Raw genomic sequence first — 15922 nt, forward strand, 5'->3', positions numbered from 1 at the left:
GGCAAAACATTTATGAAGAACTTTGCTAAGAAAACTACAGGGAATTGTCTAGGCAGTATCCAGAAATTGGATACAATTGAACAGAAGAAAAAACAAACAAACCTAGATCTACTCACTATGATATTTCAACACCCACCATGACATCTTATCATGGAAATCTATCAATATGGGTTGCTCTGTAACATAATCAGGCTTCTGCTCCAGTTTCTTTGCATTTTGAAGATGAAACGCTGCAATTGCAATATTACCTGAGAAAAATCTTTGTCACATCTTGTTTTCTTTAATTTTTTTTACACACAATTTAACAGTACAGTATTTGGTTGTCTAAAGTGCCTAACCCATCAATATTATGTGTTACCTTTTGGTGATGTGTACCTATTCTATGTGTATATTTTTATCATCTTTCTGTGGAGATGCAGATCAAATAATGCAAGATTCATTTTTCAGCAATTCATTTCACAAAGGTATTTGTTATTTAAAGTGAGACTTTCATCTTCTCTTTAATTTTTGAATGTTAAGTATACTTGGATATATTGCAAAGATTTTAAGTATCTTGGTGATAACTAGTTCATTATTGCAAAATATTGCAAAAATAAGGATAATAGAATAGAATAGAACAGAACAGAATAGAATAGAATAGAATGGAATGGAATGGAATAGAGTACTTTATTGGCCAAGTGTGATTGGACACACAAGGAATTTGTCTTGGTGTAAATACTCTCAGTATACATAAAGAAAAGGTACATTCATTAAGGTGAACAAGTTCATGGAAGACACACTAGATTTTTTTCAATCTGCACAGCTCACATTTAAAAATGAACCAAGCATGTACCTACTACTAATATTCAATAAGAGCTAAACATAGTGCATACAGGTCCACACATATACAACATCTATTATTAGAATTCTATTCTACCATTCCACCATCAGATCAAAATAGCAGCATTCTTACCCCCCTTTTCCTCCAACAACCTGGTGAGGTTGGACTGAGAAAGTGATTGCTCCAAAACCACTGAAGTCCAATGACTAATGGTGGACTTGAACTTGGGTCTCTCCATTGCCGTTCCATTACCACACTGCCTCACCTCTTACCATACAGTACTGTAAGTTCCATTAGAATGCCCTACCAACATTTTCTAGCATAATAAAAGACCCTTTCTAACGTAATAGCAATGATGAAGTTTAGACTCTCCTTTTCCACTGTATATGAAGTTCCTTTCTCAGCAAGACCACTGTTGCCTGTTTATGATTAATCTGTAAACTGCTCTATTTTGGGCTCAAATGTCTTGACACTTCGACATAGCTTCTGTGATGATTTAAGAAAGTTGTCGCAATTAAGCTGGTAATTCTTGTTTTTATCTTTAAAATGCTTAGACTGAAAATCATTGAAAACATGACCTAATTCCATTCCCAAAATGCCTAAGTCCCAGAGCATGTCATTCAAGGTGAGTGACATAGGGATAAGTAGTATCATAGACTGGCTCATTTGTAGGTCAGTGTATGAAAAGCATCTGGTATAGGTTTCAAAACTAATTTCCAGAGGAGAATGAAGTCTAGGTACAGGGAAACTTCTTATATCTTTGTTTTCAGTTATATCATGTGAAAGCACAAACCCACAGAATAGTAAAATGAAAGGATTATTTTCTTGGCTTATCTGTGGACAGAGATTTCTTAAATTGGATTACACTAATTAGTATTGGAATGACGTAGTATAGATCCAGCTTTAATTATTTGAAATTGAAACAGTTTCTCCTTTGTATAGAAGGGACAACCACAAATAGTTGCATATATTATTTGCCAATAATCTTTTATTAATGTGATTATTTAGAAACAAAAAACAAATCTTGCTGATTTGAAAAATGTATTGGCACTTCTTCAATTTTGGCCTGAGGAAGATGGAAGAACTAAATAGTGTCCTGGCTAGAGGGTTGCCCCTTTGAATCTTCAAGATCTGAGTGGTGGCATATCTTTCCAATTCTACCCTTAACCCTTTTCAAAGAAAGGGTGGTTTGAGGAGAAGCTTGGTACCACCAGCGTTGTGAAAAAGATGGCAGTGATGAAAATCAAGTTTAACCAGAAGAAAAGAGTAAAACTAGCACAAGGATTATGGCTCATGAATTGGTTTTCAGTTTTTGCTGGAATTGTTGTTTTTTCTATGGGACTTTTCCTGAAAATTGAACTCAGGAAGCGAAGTGAAATGATGGACAATTCTGAAAGCCACTTTGTGCCCAACTCTTTAATACTGGTAGGTCTACTTGCCTGTGCATCCAATGCTCTTGCTGGCAAGATATGCTACGATTCCCTGGATCCTGCTAAATTTGAAAAATGGAAATTTTTCTTGAAATTCTATTTAACCACATGTGTAGTTTTTAATGTCTTCATTTTTTTAATTGCTCTTATTTGCTTTCTGATGAGGGGTTCTCTTGACAGTACGCTGGCAGATGGGTTAAAAAGTAGTATGAAGTTCTACCGTGACACAGATACTCCAGGAAGATGCTTCATGAAGAAGACAATTGATATGCTTCAGATTGAGTTCAAATGTTGTGGAAATAATGGTTACAGAGACTGGTTTGAGATTCAGTGGATCAGCAACCGATACTTAGATTTTGGCTCCAAGGAAGTGAAAGAGTAAGTAGTTGAAAGAAAATTAATTTTGTCATATGGTTTTTGCCTTTAAATCTTGTGTTTATATGTCATTCAGATTTTTTTAGAAGTACTATCATGAATGGCCAACTAAGATCAGCATTTCAGACTTTCAGATATATAACTTCATTGATTAATTTTCTTTTCCCAGTATATTGTCTTGTACTATACCATTATAACTTTAACAATGAATTATTTTCTAGCTTATGGTTCATCGTTTTACTATATTGTTCATTGTGCCTCCTTTTTACCTAAAAATAGTAATTGAATAATACATCTGAATTCAGAAAAAAAAAACACATACCACTCACATTTATTTGATATGGATTATGCAGGGAAACTTCTTTGTATGTTGACATTTATCTTGACCTCTGTTAAATCACTCTGTAGCTATTCTTGGCTTTCTCCTCTAGGTGGATAAATGGATTTATAGAGCTCTACAAGTGTACACATGCTCAATACATACTCCTTTTGCCCTTGAATGCATAAAATTGAATTCACACTGTTTTCAGGGATTCTAATCCTTTCTCCATCTTGAAAGTATGGCTGGATATGCTTTCATCCGACCAGGTGACTTCTGCTATAACATTTTTTTGAAAATATTCTATCATTACGTCCTCATCCTAGGAAAAGATTCAGTTTCCCCTAATAATTAACTATGCTAAGAAGAAATTGCTAGCCTTCAAATGGTTAAGATTTTTAATGATTTTGATTGCCATGAATAAGAAGCTCTCACATTTCTAAAGTATATTAACAGTGAACTGCATCAGTGGTTTTGTCTGCACTGAATTCAGTGGGATTTATTATTAAACAGATATATAAGAAATACATCGAATTTCACTGTTAGTTGCATTGTAAGCAGCTTGGGGAAGTTCATCGTGATTAATGCAAATCCCATTAGTTCCAACAGCACTTAAATATGTGTATATGGATGGGTTATAGAGATCCAGTGCTGAAGTTCTGAATTTTAATAAATAAACACTCACAGAAATATACTTAAATACATTTAACAGAACAGCAGAATAACAGAGTTGGAAGGGACTCTGGACGTCTTCTAGTCCAACCCTGTTCAGGCAAGAAATCCAACACCATTTCAGTCGAATGGTTGTCCAATCTCTTCTTTAAAACTTCCAATGTTGGAGGATCCACAACTTCTGGAGGCAAGCTAATTGTTAATTATTCTACCTGTCAGGAATTTTCTCCTTATTTCTAGGTTGGATCTTTCCTTGATTAGTTTCCATACATTGTATGTCATTGTATGTTGTACATTTGAGTACCTTTTCATAATTTCTTCTTTAGGAACAAATATGAACTATTCAAGATGCATGCAAAAACAAAAACTTTTGATTTTGCTTGTAGTGATTTTTCACTCAAATATTGTAATTTTAAAGTAGTCCAATGAAATAAATACAATTTTTTTGTTATGCTGAACAAATATATGAATGGGAACCATTCAAATTATGTCTTGATATAAATAACTAGATGGAAAAGTATAATGAGATGTCCACTATGCTGGCATTATCTGAAGATTTGGAGCTTGAGTTTAATCCATCCACAGGAGGACAGTACGTGAGAAATAAAACAAGATTACATTGACAGATATTTGTGTAATACTGTACTATTTTTAAAAATAGTGATAGAATTTTAGGTATAAAAATAGTTGCACTACTAACATTAAATACCAAGGAACACAATGTGATTGCTCATTTTAGTTTGGATATAGATACATACAATGCTTGCATTATCAAAGTACAGAATGTATTTGAATGTCCCAGGGACATTATCCTGTTCATACTGCAATCAGCAGGAGACTGAGTGGAGATAAGGATATCTAATTAGTGTATAATACTTCGGAGATTATAAATAGTCGGGATTATCTTCAGGAAAAAAGGTCTTTTAATCACTTTCAGATTCCTCAGGTGATAATAATAATTTACAATTCAATGGACAAGCACCTGCCACATAACACCCCAGACTTAACAATTGTTGATAAGAAAGACAAAAAAGTAGGGACAGTGGACATTGCAATATTTAGAGACAGCAGAAGAGAAGAGAAAGAACTGAAGAAAAATCCACAAAATACAAAGTCTTGCAAATAAAAGTAGAATGACTATGACAAGAGAAAGCAAGGACAGTACTAATAGTAATAGGTGTCTTGGGTGCAACCCCAAAACATCTGGACCACTATTTGAACAGCATTTGGTATTGACAAAATCACAACCAGTCAATTGAAAAAAGCTTTATTTGGAACAGCTAACATCCTCCGACAATACCTTTAACACCTCTCAGTAGGTGGACAACACTGCCAAATCCAATCTAAACAGCTGGCTGACTTTGCAACCAATCATAATAGTAATTTATTAAACTTGCATGCCATCAACTTTCTACAACCGTGAGCGTCTCACAACAATCAAAGAAATTACTGTAAAATCAATAAAAAAGAAAAAAGAAAAAGAAAAGAAAATCCCAGCACATTGAACTAAGGGACCTCATTCTCCATCTGTGATGGACAAGATGAAGAGCCAGTTTAGAGAGATGCCTTTAAAGATGTAAAAAGGATTGCTGCTGGCCATGATTCATACAACATAATTCAAGAGGTTGTCCCTTGTAAATGCAATAATTTGTTTCATTAGTACTCCATTTGTTTGATATTTCATATATCATTCATGAAACAGGAAATGATTATGTCATGGATTATTCAATTTCTCTAATGTAACTCAGGCATTATGCCTAAAAGTGAAGGAGGGTGAGATCATCTCTTTCAGATTGTAATTTGTGTTTCATTTTTCAAAGCAGCCAATGAACTAAAATTAGTCCAATTGTACATATAACAGTAAGTGCTATCCATCAATACTATTCAGTTCTGGGGTTTGTAAAATTATGCAAAAAAAAGTGTAAGTGGTAATAAGCAAAAGAAGCATGAAAAAATAAAAACAAACTTAAAACTAGTTTATGCTAACACTATTCAGTAGAAGGTCCACTCTTGTTTCCATCATGTCCATTCATTATTAATACATTGCCTTTTGTTCTTGACAGTTCTCTTTCTGAGTATCTCATGCGTTCCAACCATCCAACCATAAGACTTTGTTGGTCCTTCTAACTACCCATTTACTCTCTGTATGGTTATTTTGTTTGATTTATAGTTAAATTTGATCATCATTCATTCGGTCTGTATGATCAAACAAACTTTTATTCAAACCTGATTCATTAATTCTCTATTCCTTTTTTTTATCCAATTTTCTTCTACAACATCTTCCTGAATGTTAAAATACTCCAAAGACATTTAAGAGATCTTCATTTTGTTTTAGAAATTCTAGACCGAAACTTGAAACGTCCTTGGTGCTCTCTTAGCTCCTTGCAGACATTTCATTATCCAAACTAGATAACATCAACAGTGCTAGAAGTACTGAGATACAAACATTCTCCTTTGTCAGTAAGACAGAAATTTCTCTGTGGCTCTTTCCAGCATTTGTACTTTTCATCTAATTGAGCCATTGCAGTTTCATTTGAATTTCCTTCCACCAGCAGGCAGAGAGATTATCAAAGAAATTGACTTGATTCAGAATTTAACTGATGAGCTGTTTGCATTTACTCCAATAATTTCTTATGCACACAAAATATTTCCTAGTGTTTAATGGTATTTTAAACTGGATAAAACATCTAAGCCTATTAATATAATTTATCATATGGTACAATTGTTAAAGTTCTTTCAATAATGGGCATACCTGAAATAGCCACTCTTCCAATTCTGAACAAAACTCTAGTGATTTTATCAGACTAATAAAAAATTAATATTATAAAAATTATCTGATCATGATATTTTTTGATCCTACATGATATATAAAAATAATTATTTTTTTTTATTGTAAATCAACAATGACATTCCAGCCTTGTTTACAATGAACAAATTACCAAATAACTTTACTGCCTTGTGTTTTTCTCTGGCAGTGTTTTATTAATTAACACAGTTGTAAAGTGAATCTGGCTTCCCCATTGCTATTGCTTGTTAAAAGGTCGCAAAAAGGGATCATATGACCCGACACGGCAATCATCATAAATATGAGTTAGTTTCCAAGTGTCTGAAATTTGATCATGTGACCAGGGGGATACTGCAATGGTCTTAAGTGTGAAAAATAAGTCATACGTCACTTTATTCAATGCCGCTGTAACTTCAAATGGTCACTAAATGAAAGATGGTAAGTTGAGGGCTGCTATCATTCTTTGATGATTATTGAAATCTTTCCTTAATTCCACTCCTTTTATAATCTACAATACATTTCAGTATTTATTATTCAACAGTGTACTCCCATTACTGTCAGTACAACAGTACAAAAATACAGTATACCATTAATCAAAGTTCATTCCCATTTTTAGTGGTTTTATTCTTTGCCCAGACAATTTTCTGATTCTCAGGAAAAGTTTGCAGGTGGTGGAGGAGTAGACATCTGCTGACAGTTCTTTAGCTCCAAGTCTTCAAGTTTGAATTGGTTATTACTAGTCAATAGTATTTAAATATGAATAAAATTTTATTTTGAAGCAAAATATTCAACATTGGGGGGATTAATATGATGGGACAGGCAATCTTACCTTTCTTCTTATATTAATATACAATCAACATTTTTCCACCGTAAATTGAGAATTTTCTTTTAACTATTTAAAAAAACCTACATTTTTAAAAAGAAAATATATTTTTGTGTAAAATTTACATTCTACCTTTCATGCAGGAGCTCAAGGCTGTGTACCTAAGTCTCCTCCCTTTCATTTTCTACTACAATGCTAACCCTGTGAGGCAAGTCAAAGTAAGAGAAAGCAATTTGCTCAAGGTAATCCCATGAGAACTTGACCCTGGCTTTCTTGGTCCTAGTCCAACATCTTAATATTGCATCCCCTTTTAACACAAATTAATTCCTCATTAGCATATAAATGTGCCAAACAGTTCCCCATTTTTTCATTTGAGGCTTGACAATAACATACATCCCAAACCAGAAGGCTGTTCTCAATCTAGATCAAGAAACAAAATACCAGGTGTTTTAAATGAGAAAGATCATATCCAGATGTTCTGAGGAAAAAACGCAAACTAATTCACATGCTGCAGATGAAACCAGTGGAGGTAATGTTGCTCCATCTTTCTTAGTGGCTGTTCCTAAGTACAGATTTGCTCTTATTCATTTACAGTCGCATTAAAAGTAACGTGGATGGCAAATACTTGGTGGACAGCGTTCCCTTCAGCTGCTGCAATCCAAGTTCTCCACGGCCATGCATCCAGTACCAAGTTTCTAATAATTCAGCTCACTACAGTTACGACTATCAAACAGAAGAGCTCAATCTATGGACTCGTGGCTGCAGAGAGGCTCTCCTTAATTACTACAGTGGCATAATGACCTCCATGGGAGTGACTGTCCTCTTTGTCTGGCTTTTTGAGGTAATACAATTGGCAAGCTAATTTCTCTCTCAGTTGTTCAGAATCATGACACTTCTCCACAAAGAATTGCACCAACAGCAATTATCATTTTTTGTAGAAAATATTGCAGGGTTATACAGGTACCAGTCTTGTTTAGATTTTATTATGTAGAATAATTGCCATTTTGTAGAAAATTTTGCAGGGTTATACAGGTATCAGCCTTGTTTAGATTTTTTTTTGAGGGAAATATAGTTTTCAGAAGAAAAACAAACAGGTATTATCCCCTTCCTCCATCTGGGCTATCCTATAGGATTATAGGGACATCAGATTTGACACAGTTGTCGTGTTAAATTTGATTATGTTTTGCTACGTAATAGGAATCGTGAGGAATTTCCTTTAGTGTGGTAAATATATTTTAATTGGGCTGAAAATACTTTATTGATCCTCATCCCACTTCTCTACAATAGTAAAAGTGTTTTAGATTTATGCAGGCCATTCCCTCTCCTTGCATTGCCTTTCTTTCTTTCCTCAGTCAGAATTCACCTACTTTGCATTGGTCCTATAGGATAAAAGGTTCTTGTTGAAGTGGATTTTTTTTCTTATGAAAAAAAAACACCTGATGTATGTTGGGATATTTTGGAATAAACATAGATCCACACCTTCTTGTGGGGGGCCATTTGCCAACTTGATGACATAGCCCCAGTTCCCATTTTTTTCTCAACTCTCCATTTTTTACTGGTCCTCATGTCACTTATGTGGACACTAAACAAAAGTATGCATTTCTGAATATTTGGAAAATTGGTATTCATTTATTATTTAAGTTTCTTCAGGTGCTCATTCAGCCAATGGCTCTGGCCAGTGTAAAGTTAAAAACAGAGAAAACAATACTTCAAAACCACAAATAACAGGAGGGCATATTGGGAGAGAGAAGGAACTGTTAACTCATCTTCCATAGTAGATACCCTGTGGAAAAAGCCAGGTCTTCAAATTTTCTTGAAAGCCTTCAGACCTTTGTGGAGGAGATGCTACTCCATAATAAAGAAGACATAATCTTCTGGGTACTATAAGATGGTGCTGCTTAATAGAATACGATCCAAAGCACAGCAACCTTCTCAAAATTGATGATCAGGCAAAAGCAATTAGAGAAAAAGTGTCTCTCAGATGTCTTCCACAGTTCAATATTTCATATCCCTGAATGAGAAAACTGAGATCTAAGAGGCTTTAAAGTCAATAAAGTATTTTTCTTGTATTTATATATGGTATAATTGCAATTATTCTGATATTATTACTCAATAAGTTCATTGCATTAATGAGTGAATATAAATGTTCATTTTAATTGATATGAATGGTTTGGGACTTGAATGCTACAAAATATTTTAAATAGACTTAAAACCATGTATATGCCAAGGTATATTCACAAGTACTACAAATTGTGACTCTTGAAAATATGTTTTTCTGATTGATCTCTAAAAAACAAATACAGAACCCTAACATGTCATTGGCTTTATTTTTTTACTGTTAACAACTTTCAAGAGTCACAATTGTCCCTTTATTGACTAATAGGTTAAACACATTTGTAAACAGCAGGATTCTGGATTTATCTTTAAAAACGATATTGCTCATTCAGTTAGAAGGGTATTAACTGTAAGATACTATGCTAAAACTTACTAACCTCTACTTAACTTGCTGTCTGCAGATGCCATTAAAAGATTTGCCAAAGTAGATTACAAATAGATTTTTTAAAAAAAAAATCATCAGAATTTGACTTTTTCAAAATGCCAATGGCAAGCTGAATTTAGGATCAGAACATCTGATAAATTGTCCACCAATCGAACTGTCTTCAGGATTTGTAAAACATAAAAATGTCTGCCTTGGCAACAGGTTTCCCATGTTTCTATATTTATGTTTTTCTTTTTATTTATTTTATGATTTCTATTTAATTGTTATGATTGATTTTTATTTATTCTCTCTGTTTGTTTACTGAGTTCAAAAGTATTCAGTTTTATTAAAATAAAGGGAAAAAACAAGACCATAATACATTTTTTACAGTTTATCTGTAGATGAATTGTTCTAGAATGTTATCATTTATAGCTGACCTTTAGAAAGTTTGCAGTGTGATCTAAGAAAATTGAATCCAATTGAAAGATAGTTGCAGCTACAGCTTTCTTCCCTACGTTCCATAAATCACCTATAGAAGCATTGCATAACCCATAACTCTGTATTAGGAAAACCTAGGAATATTAAAAATGAAAGATAATGTTGCAATCCCTGCAAACTCCTAAAATATATGTTTATTTGAAGCATATGTCTACATGAAAATGAAATAATGTCTGACCATCCAGATTATTCCAAGAGTTTTTCTTGGGAAACCTAAGTAGTTACTATATGCTTCCTTATTATGGGTTGCAAGCCTATTTTTCCTGCCTCAATTTCAAGCACAGGTAGTCCTCGAGTTACAATAGTTCACTTAGTGACTATTCAAAGTTACAACAGCACTGAAAAAGTAACTTATGACCATTTTTCACACTTATGACCATTGCTGGATCCCCATGGTCACATGATTTACATTCAGATGCTTCTGACAAGCAAGGTCATTGGGGAAACAAGATTCGTATTACTAATTTAAAAACTGCAGTGATTCACTTAATAAATGTGGTAGGAAAAGTTGTAAAATGAGGCAAAACTCACAACACATTTCTCACTTAGCAACATAAATTTTGGGCTCAATTGTGGTGGTAAGTTGAGGACTAGCTGTACTAATTCTTGCTTTTACATACTTAAGTAGTTTTAATTTTGACTGCCTTCAAAGTAGCTGATTCCCTATGAGCTTCATATCGAATATTTATGAAAACCAAAGAGCAGAAGTTATGCACAAACAAACATGTAGATGTAATAACTTTCAGTTTACAAGAAAGAGTTTCATAAGAGAATTTAGAATACAATTACAAAATGAAATTTCAAATTAGTTGGAGAAGCCAGCTGTTGTATTTTCACTAAGGTCTGATAATAGATAGTATCACTCCTTGTTATATCTTGATTTGTGTATGATAGTAGCAATTTGATATAAAATGTATCTGTTTTATCCTGGAAGCAATGGAAGTTAGTATACTTAGGGAGTTTACAAGTTGCCAGTTAATCCCTGTTCTGAACATTTGTAAACTCTGTTACAGCGCTAAATGGTTATACATCTTTCAGGTTTTGATATGGCATCCTTTTAGCCTGGTCACAGTCAGTAGAAATACGGTAAGGCAGTGGTCTTTAGTTTATTTCCTATGGTTAGCTTAAGGCATAATCATTAAAATCTATGGTAGGAGCCTGAGTTGGAAGAAGATAAGTTTCAACCAGTATGATTGTGGTGGTATAGAACACAAGGATAAGTACAGGTAGTCCTAGCTTAATTATCATTGTGGAACTTAACACCAATCCTTGAAATTCCAGATGTTGCAATGTCTGCATAGTCACATGGTCACAAGATCACTATTTGCAACCTTTATTGTTGGCTTCCGAAAAGCAAAGCCTGCATTACGTGACCAGGCCACATTGTATTTAACAGCTGCTTGGGATTTTCTTAATGGATGCCACTGGAAGTGCCAGAGCTCCAGTTGTAAATCTGCACAATTATGTGACATCACACTTTACAACAGCATCACGTAGTGACAGAAATGCCGATCCCAGTTACCATCATTAAGCGAGGACTACCTGCATGTACTGTTCAAGTTATAAATGGGTAATCTGAAACTTAAACTAATATATCCAATTTTTCTGTAGATTTGGTAAAGAATATTCTTGCTTTGGGACTTTTGATTATTTATAATTAAGATTCTTTTCAATATATATATAGGCTGTGAAATGAGCCAACCTTTACTCAAGTTGACTGACAGTTCATTTTCTATCTCACTTAGATGTTAATAATGATAGGGTTACGCCTGTTGCATACCTCTCTGGAAAGCATCACCAATCCAGAAGATCCTGAATGTGAAAGTGAAGGATGGGTCCTGGAGAAGAGTCTGAAAGATACTTTCAAATCCACCCTGGAAAATTTGAAAAACATTGGTAAGGGAAACCAAGTGAATGCTGAAGGTGCAGAAGATGAAGGTGCAAAAACCCAAGCTGTTGCAACCGTCAGCTGAGTTTCCCAGTTAACATGACTGTACCTAAAGACTGAAAATTGTGAATTCTAACTTTTGAGAAATGAGCCATCACAGCTATATATTTATTAATAACACTTAACATTTGCACTTACAGCAAGAACATTACAAAGCATCTTGATATAACCAATATTATATGTATATATTAAGATGACTACTTTTATTGGAAATGATTAACTATTATCTTAAAGTAAGTATTTAAGGCATTTGGGTCTTTCATATTAAAATTCAAACATTGACTTCTATTTTGGTATTCTGGCACTGTGCATTTGGTTGTGGATCACTGGAACTGGAAACCAAGGAGAAAATGTAATTATTTTTATATTTTAAGTTTACAAATATTTGGAAAAATGTATATACTGGATTATGCATACTTATGATAAGACAAAAAAAATACTGACTGGAAAAATTAGAAAGGTATGGAGAAAAATGCATTTTAACTTTCTTTTTGGACAAAAACAGACATCTAAAATTGCAATTGAAGAACTGTATTCAGTCATATTTATTGACTATATAGCAATAACAAAGTTAGTTGCACTGAATTTTAATGCACTGAATGGAAATGGATAATTTTATAGAAGCAAGATTACAGTACATAGCTTTGTAAACCAGTATAAATTTTAACCTAAGTTGCTAATACTTGTTCACCTGTAAATCCAGTGCAAAAAATAAGCTGTCTTTTAAGAAAGAACCATGAAGCACTTTTTGTAACCCGCATCAAAATAAACAGTTACCATATTCAGTAAAAGGGGTTAGGGATTTTTTTCCTGGCACTGAGAAGCAACTAAAAAGATTTGCACATTAATTTAGTGAATTAGATGCTACAAAGAAAGGCCTGGAGTTGCCTGTTATGGTAACATACAGAAGATGACGGTTTCAATGCATTTTAATACAAAATGTATTTACTAAGATTGTCTAGTATTGTATTATTCTGCAGGTATCTTTTAACATTTATAAGCTGGAGTGAAGCAAGGCGGAATCAAGTAAATATCTTTGTGTTATATGAAGCACTCACAGAGACACTACATAAATACATCTTTGCCAGGTGAGCCTTTCCCAAAAGAAAGCAGAGAAGTCTGCCTATTAATCAGCAGTTTAGTTGTAGAATTGAGCCAACCCAAGAGTCTTGTAGCCTTTGATAAGAGTAATGAAGGAAGAATTAATATTACTATGATCAATAAAAAGCAGAATAAAGTTGTTCAAAGAGACAAGTGGCAGCAAAGGCAGTTACAGACAGGAGGTGCTTGTTGACAAAGCCTCTTCTGAGGTCTAAGTTAAATTAAATTTAAGATCAATAGTCCACCTTGGTGGATCTGTTTTCACTGGTGGCCATTTCCCCAGTTTTGGGCCTTGGATTCCATTTATTTGGAAGAGGCAGCAGCAAAAAGTAGGATCTTTGCCTGACTGATGGCATTGTAACGGTGCAGAAAATAGAAAATCAGCAAATGGCTGGTAGTTCTCTCCTAATATGAAGCTCCAGCCATGAAGAGAATAGCAAAACTTTTGAAATAAAAAAAACGTGATGCTGAAGGTGATATGAAATGGAATAAGGTTGAAAGCTTAAATGATCAAGGAAGGGAACTTAGCAATAAAGAGAAGTGGGGGAGGAGAGATGGAAAAGGCAGAAATGCCACAAGGAATTCTACTGCATTATACTGTATATGAATTATACTGTAGTCCCAATCAGCGATGATGATATTCAGGCAAGGATTTTAATAACAAGAGTTATGTCAAGTGTTGAAGCTGAAGAACTATCACTGTTTGATAATTGCTTGAATATGAAAAGTGAGAAAAACTTTATACCTTTATTCAATTCTGCATATGCTATCTTTCTTTTGAAGTGGTCATTTTGCTTGTATTTTTTGTAATGGCATTTTGGGGGTTTCCTCAAATAGTATCCAAATCCTACAATATATGCTGGTATGTTTTAAAGTATTAGGACAGTCAGTCCTCTGAATCTTTAAGGTCATGACAGTAGTTTTTTAAACCAGAGATGAAAAGTAGGGAAATGGGAATCTATTTCCTACATTTGCAAGACTCACTACAAACATAATATGCTAACAGAAGCCTTAGTTTTTGTATAAACCTGGTTTATCATGGATCTAATTAGATCAATATGAGTCAAATATTCATATAAAGCAATTGCTAAAAGGTTTAATTAGGAAGGTTTCAGAAATCTCATTGGGGCTATTTCATTGTGCTAATTCTTTGTATGTTATACAAATGTTCTGTAAATATTCCAGAATTTTATTGTATTGCATTAAAATTTACCTCAAGTCTAATCATACTCAATTCAAACTATCATTTCTCATTGATGGGGGTTTTATCTGGTTTCATTTTTTTACTCAATACCTTTATCAGAAAATGTAAGTTTATTTCCAGTTGCCAATCATCAAAACTGACAAAAGATATCCATTATAATCAGTAAACCAGAGCAGAATCAGATTTGTGTCCCACACCACAATTATGTATATTTTTTGTATGAGAATTTATTCTTGCTCTCTTTCCCTTGAAGTAGCGTCATCTCAATTATTATTTTTTTTAAATAAAGTTTTATTGAGTTTTAACAAAACAAAACATCTTATTTGAGTACAGCATCGTTTCAGGTTATCACATTTCCATGCAGACACAATTTCATATGCATATGCAATTTCATCTTATGTATTCAACTTCATATCTTATTACTCTTTTTCCAACTTCTCACTATTTCTCCCTTTACTTCTCTTAATTTTCTTTTATGGTTATCTCATTTTCTTCTTATTCAGTTGTATTTCTTTTACCTAAATTTCTATATCTTTTTATTCATTGTACTTACTTTTGTCTGTCTTGTTTACAATTTCATATGTTCTCTTCCAACATTCTTAAGAAGCAAAATTCCCCCTATGATTGCCAATCAAAGTGCAACACCTTTAAATCTTGTTGTTATTATCATATGAAATCTCATTAAACACTGAATTTGTGCATTCTAAAATTATAACATTCAAATTTCTAATATCTATTTTATATCATGTAGATCTCATCATTCAGACTCTGCTTGGTACTTCCCCTTGAAAATGTAAAAAAGAAAAATTCTAAAAACATAGCAAAAACAATATATATAGCCTTCGGCTTTGTTCGGGTATTTTCCCACGTCATTGTAGTGGTGCTTTTAAAGTTGTAGCAACGTTTCAGCAGAATCTCATCTGCCATCATCAGGCTTTTGTATTGTGTTCGTCTGTGAGTTAGACTTTTACAGTGGTTTCAGATTTAAATTTGGGGCAGCCTATTGCTGTGCCAGAATGGTTTTTTCTTCATCCTGATTGGTTGAGAGTCTTGGTCTGTGTTTATTGGTCTTGGAGTTTGCTGTGTTCTGCTTCTAATATCTTCTGTCTGTTTTTTTGGCTCTTTTTGTATCTTGATTGGCTGGCAACATTGTGTTACTTTATTGGAGGCCTTTAGTGCAGCTTGGCTTCGGGTAAATGGACGGCTATCATTAGTTAGGAAGCTGGGTTTCATCTGGGTGCCTGGTTGGGGTGTGTTTGAGCTGGAGGTATCAGGAGGGATCTGTTTGTGCCCAGGTGTTTGCCTGGCTTGTGGTGTGGAGATTTTTTTGTTTGTGAGTGCAGGCTTCCAAATGATTGACAGCCTGGTGGAATCATCTCTTCTGTTCATGCTTTCTGGTCTTTTTTCAATCTCTATGGCTTCTCTGATGATTCTGTGGCTGGGATTCTCTATAGTGGCTAGGGTTTTG

At 33.9% G+C, this 15922-nt stretch overlaps 1 protein-coding gene across 1 annotated transcript; it reads left to right on the top strand.

Annotated features, from left to right (window-relative positions):
- The first annotated feature begins 695 nt into the window (after window positions 1–695).
- Window positions 696–14479, top strand: PRPH2 (peripherin 2). The gene is made up of 3 exons (XM_026683343.2): window positions 696–2628; window positions 7819–8065; window positions 11947–14479. The coding sequence occupies exons 1-3, from the start codon at window positions 2048–2050 to the stop codon at window positions 12172–12174; spliced, it is 1056 nt and encodes a 351-aa protein (XP_026539128.1). The 5' UTR covers window positions 696–2047; the 3' UTR covers window positions 12175–14479.
- The last annotated feature ends 1443 nt before the right edge of the window (window positions 14480–15922 follow it).

The sequence above is a fragment of the Notechis scutatus genome, chromosome 1 (assembly GCF_049901735.1).
Source record: "Notechis scutatus isolate UNSWTSFEM ecotype Mainland chromosome 1, rNotScu1.2, whole genome shotgun sequence".
NCBI lineage: Eukaryota > Metazoa > Chordata > Lepidosauria > Squamata > Elapidae > Notechis > Notechis scutatus.